The sequence below is a fragment of the Rhagoletis zephyria genome, unplaced genomic scaffold (assembly GCF_001687245.7).
Source record: "Rhagoletis zephyria isolate East Lansing unplaced genomic scaffold, Rhagoletis_zephyria_1.1 Rzeph_scaffold_00607, whole genome shotgun sequence".
Classification (NCBI taxonomy): Eukaryota; Metazoa; Arthropoda; class Insecta; order Diptera; family Tephritidae; genus Rhagoletis; species Rhagoletis zephyria.
Window position 1 is genome coordinate 184,702 of NW_016157691.1, and position 5,777 is coordinate 190,478.

General features: G+C 39.0%; 1 protein-coding gene across 1 annotated transcript in view; it reads left to right on the forward strand.

Moving 5' to 3' along the window:
* Nucleotides 1-5,777, forward strand: part of Tbh (Tyramine beta hydroxylase) — a 103,389-nt gene that overhangs the window by 90,531 nt on the left and 7,081 nt on the right. Inside the window, exons 5-7 of the mRNA XM_017613077.1 lie at nt 2,623-2,789; nt 2,878-3,060; nt 4,612-4,799. Coding sequence (XP_017468566.1) covers nt 2,623-2,789; nt 2,878-3,060; nt 4,612-4,799 — 538 coding nt within the window. The remainder of the gene's footprint in view (nt 1-2,622; nt 2,790-2,877; nt 3,061-4,611; nt 4,800-5,777) is intronic.

The following is a 5,777-nucleotide window of genomic DNA, read 5'->3' on the forward strand; positions in this document are numbered from 1 at the left end:
TGGCTACGCCTATTTTCCAAAAATTTATAAAATTCATGTTTTCCGTCTGAAACTCATTGTAAGTATCAATTTTGAGTGAATTATCTTCAGTAGTTACTAAAATTTCGCAGTTTTCGTATTTCTGTAAAATTACCTTATATGGGAGGTAGGCGTGGTTATTGTCCGATTTCGCCAATACCATCCGTCCTACGCCCAAAAGAAGTTCACGTACCAAGTTTCGTTAAGATATCTCAATTTTTACTCGAGTTATCGTGTGCACAGACGGACGGACGGACAGACAGTCACCGCTTAATCGATTTCTCTTTTCATTCTGATCATTTATGTATACATTTGTCTATATCTATCTCGATTCGTTTTGCCTGTTACAAACAACCGTTATGTGAACAAAGTTATAATACCCTTGTGCACAAGTGCGCTCGGGTATAAAAATAAGAAGAGTTCCCTGAGACTGAAGGGTTGTTTAATTCCATCACAGAGACTGGACTCACACATTATCGAATCTTCACTGATGGCTCCAAAACTGACTCTGGGTAATGATCTGTGGTCTTTTTCTAAGTTAATGGGTATAAGCTTCACTTTTCTGTTGGGGACTACGTGGTGGAACATAAGTGGAGGGGAAAGAGTTTACGTGTCTGCAGTGACAACCAAGCTACACTTAGGGCATTGGACAGCCCTCTAACTACTTCAAAACTAGTTCGACAATGCAAGTATAGACTAAATTATGGTGGTACATACATAACGAGCTTGCTTTACTCTTGGTGTCAGGTCACTCAGGAGTACCTGGAAATAAGACATCTGACCATTTGGCCAGAATTAGCTTAGACCAGGCATTCCTCGGTCCGCAACCAGTTTTACCACACACACTTTCAGCAATCGAAGCAACCATCAGAGACTGGGTGAATACTTCGCTCAGAAATGCCAGGGAGCCATCGAGTGGATGCAGATGGGCAAAACTCATGTTGCCTTCAATCTCAGAAGGTCTGTCTAGTTTTTTCCTCTCACTGAGAAACGGAACTGCTGACTGGTCACTTCACGTGGCACAAACACCTGACTGTCACAGGCATAAATAACAAGTGCATTTGCCCATCCTGCCTTGAAGAGGATGAGACGGTGAAACACTTTTTGTGCTTCTTGCTTGCTTGGATGTTTGTCATCAATTTTTCTAGACTCGTTCTTTTCTCTGTTGTCAGTTTCTGAATTAAGAGTTTGGCGTAAAAAGCTTAGCCGTTTTGATGTTTTAAGTCTTGTTATTTAAAAAATGTGAGTGATAAATATTTTTCGCATCTCTTTAAAACTCGCAGGGATAAAAATAAAAATGATGCCATCAACACAAATAAACTATTTTGCAAATACTCCACGTACAAAGTCATGAGTGAGCCGAGCATTTCATGAGTTTATGGTGATATGGTGAGAGTATTTTGATGGATTTATGAGCTCTATTTTTCAAAACCGGCAGGAGTGTAATCACATTATTTTAATAAATATAAATGAAAAATAATAGAAAGAATATATTTTAGTTTTATTTTGGCCACTCCGAGTTTAGTTTTTGGATTCACCCGCGATGCCAATTTACATAGTTAGATCTAATCTTCACATTTCATTTATTTACGAGCTTTTGAAATATTTAGAAATATATATGCAGGGGGTCCACCAAAACCAGTAAAAAAGGGTCTACGAGAAAAAAGATTTTGGGAACCTCTGCTCTAAAGGAAAGGTAAGCTGCCTTTCACAAAAAAATTCTTTAAAAGCGGGCTGGATTTCGAATTAAACCGAAGGTAGACTACATGGAAAAAGAAGGCTCCATTATGCTGGAGAATAGCCAAGTTATCGAGCCGAAGACCACCCTCTTACCCCATTCATTACACCGGCATACCGTTTGGCTCCTACACCTCCTAAATTTCGGGTAAATTACAAAAACACCGAAAAAATTGCGAAAAATTGGCAATCTACTCGAAATTTTGGAGTGTGCGAGTCAAACGGTCCTCAGACTCAGATTCAGCGGGTCGAAATGCATGTCGGTAGGGGGGCTTGGTTAATTGCACAGACCACTTTTTTGTGCCGGTGCAACGGCTGAATTTCGAGTGCACAGGCACACAAAAAAAGTGATTTATGCATTTAACCAGACTCACTGCTGAATCAGAATTTGAGGTTTGTTTGATTTGTTTGACCCTTACACTCTCAAAATTTCGAGTAAATTGCGAAAATTGCGATGTTTTTGCCTTTTTCACATCTTTCGCAATTAACTTGAAATTTATGAGGTGTGCGAGTCAAAAGGAGTACATGTTGGTAGATGGGAATGGTTAAAACCCCACACCATATTTTTTTTTTGTCCGGTGTTATCGAAGGTAAGGCAAGAGATTCGTTATCCAATTACTTATAAATTTTTAACTGAGCCAAATGTCGACATGATTTGCTAAGGGTATGAATACTACAGGATATGCCAAATCCAAAACTTTAGAGCAGTTTTTATCAAGATTTTGGTTTTATGACAGTATTGAAGTAAATAAGCATTATGTTCATTTACACTTTCGCCACAATGCCCATTGGGTAATTTTAAAAAATTTTGCAATGTAATTAAAAAAATCAATTTTGTATGTTGTATGTTTCGTTTTACTTTAAAAGGTCGCATTGATAGTTCTGGTATGCGGATCAAACTGGCTCCGAAATTGAGACGATTCGATGCTGGCGTAATGGAATTGGGATTGGAATATACAGACAAGATGGCAATACCTCCGGGACAAGTAGGATTTCCACTAAGCGGTTATTGCATTGCCGAATGTACTGGAGTGGTGAGCCTTTGTAACAAAAAATATATGTATATGTACTTGTCGTCGATTGCCTTTTCGCTTTATAAATGCACATGTCTATGTTTAATAGGCGCTTCCTCCCAGAGGGATTATCATCTTCGGTTCACAATTGCATACCCACCTTCGCGGTGTACGTATTCTGACACGTCATTTTCGCGGCAAACAGGAACTTTGCGAAATCAATAGAGATGACTACTATTCCCACCACTTTCAAGAAATGCGAAACCTTCATTACAAGCCACATGTACAGCCGGTAAGTTTAATGAAAACTTTGTATTTTTTACTTTTTCTTATTTATTAGCAGGGAACGGATTTTTAGGACCTAAAAACTTATAAAAAAGGCTAAATAAAATAACGAAATAGGCTGGAAAAGGCAAAATAAAATAGCGAAAAATGCAGGAAAAGGCACTAGGTATTGCAAAAAAAGCAAAATAAGGCACTAAAAAAGACAGAAAATACGAAGAACAATCAATAAATACATTTATTTTAGAAATGTTTATATTAAAAGTAAAAGGAGAAAAACTATGAACTAGTTTCATTATATGAATAATTTGAATCTTTGACTATTTTATCCTTTCGAGTTTCTAACTCATAAAACTTTAATCTGTATAGTTGTAGTAACATTAAACCACAAGATGCATTTTGAAGTTTTCTGGCAGCATTTTCATTCGATTTTCGCGAAGAAAAGCCTTGAATGTACTAAATATTAATTTAAAACGTTTGAAACGTTCATATTATCAGGAATAAGGGCGTTTCTCGCCTTTTACAATTTATCCACTCCCCTTATTGTCTCCAAGCCTACGTTAGCTGAGAAAACGGCTTTGAATTTTTCCAACACCAATTTGGCAAGAGGTCCCAGCGCTTCCATAAGCCGCATGGGCATGTGCATATTTTTTAATCTTAAAAAAAAAATTTTAAATGCTATAATCACTTTTTTAAAGGTACAAAAGGCAAAAAAGGCATTTATCTTAAAAAGGCAAATATCTTAAAAAAGGCAACATAAAATGTGTATATATGGAATCAGGGAAAGCTAAATCGTGGACATTCTTAATCGAATATACTCTATCTCTTTAGCAGAAAAAAAGCAATTTCCATAAAATCCGTTCCCTGTTTATTAGATACCGTGGCGCAAATATAAACAGGGAGGAAACATTTAAGCATTCCTTGGCTATTTCCCTTCCGATTATTAATTAATTTTTTTTTTTAAGTATAGCTTGTCAGCTAACAAACGACATATACATATGTAAGTCAAAATTTTAAACTGTGTACAAAATTTAGGAAAATTTTGAGCAAGCACGGTGCAAATTTTAATTAACTAGGACTTAACGTTGATTTCTGGAAATTTTTTTGTAAAAGTTGTTACTCATTTTCTCCAAACAAAAAACTTGTCCACCATTTGTATGGAAGAAAATCCACGTACAAAAAATTGCCAAAAATCAGCAGTATGTCCTAGCTACTTCAAACTCGCACTTTATTATACTAAAATTTAATTGCCTACAAAATTTCATAATTAAAAAAAAAACAAAAAAATCGGATACATTTTGATTAACATTTGTTAAAATTCGTCGAATTTTTATAAATGTTCTACAAAGTTTTGCAAGCTATATTTATATAAAAAAAAAAAAAAAAAAATGTTAAACAATGAAAAGTAGCCAACATTTTCTAAAATGTCCTTTCCTTATTTACATTTTCGCCACCATAATCATAGGGGATTCTAGTCTCGATTGTTAAAGTAGTGATTGTACAATATACATACCATAGATATTGTTAACACGGCAACACATTTCTGTCGGTATTTTTCCAGGGTGATGCTTTAGTCACAACATGCTATTACAATACCGTTGGCCAAGAAAACGTTACTCTAGGTGGATTTTCAATCAGCGACGAGATGTGTGTAAACTACATTCATTACTATCCAGCTACAAAATTGGAGGTTTGCAAAAGCTCTGTTTCTGAAGAAACCCTGGAAAATTACTTTATTTACATGAAGAAGTAAGTTATTGTGTATGTGTACTTCTTAATACCCGGTTAAATTTCTGTATTTCCCCCGACAACTGCGACTCAGTAGCATCGATGATTAGACTCATTCCACTCTTCTTCTTATTTGGCTCTACAACCGTTGGTTGCGACGAGACCAAGACAGCCGGTTCTACGTACCGGAATGACTCGGGTTTTACCCGACCAAGGGCTGTTGTTTCGGCGACCTAACCCCGCCTAGATCGGCGATACCCCTCAATCATTGTTCGTCCATGGAGCAACTCCTTGCAGCCGGATTGCTCCGCATCCTTCTTCTCTGGGCCGGCGTAGAGCCCAACCCCGGACCAGAAACGTATTTCTGCTGTGTTTGCCAGAATCGACTCCATCCAAACTCCACTTCGGTTAGGTGCAACTCATGCAACGGATGGAGTCACCTAAGAACCTGCTCTGGTCTTTGGTCTCACCGGGAGTGGACCAAAAGCTATGTGGCTCCCTGCTGCTCAAGCCTAACGGCACAATCAGCCTCCACGGCTACCCGCTCGCGCAACGAACCCAACACCCGAAGAGCCTGCATGGCTCCGAGAAGCTCCTCTGGGCAGCAGCAAACCTCCCAACCCCCCTCCCTCCCCCACAGTCTACCGGCCTGTCTAACTCGCGCGTGCGAGCTAACCAGCAGCTCCTGGTTGCACACACCACCTGCACCGTTTGCCGGAGCAGAATATACCGGAACGTATACCCCATTGCAGCCACCTACCAACAGGCAGCAACAGCAAGCGCGTCAGATGCAACAGCCCACAGGTAGACCTCACTCGTCCCTCACCCCCCGTATCGCGACCAGCCTCCCAAGACACACGAAACTCCTACAACTCAACTGCAACGGACTCCAGAGCAAGATTGAAGATTATGGGTCGGCACGGCATATTGATAGCTGCGGTCCAAGAAACGAAGTTGCACAGCAACTCAACTCTATTGGGTTGCGCCGCCTACAATGTG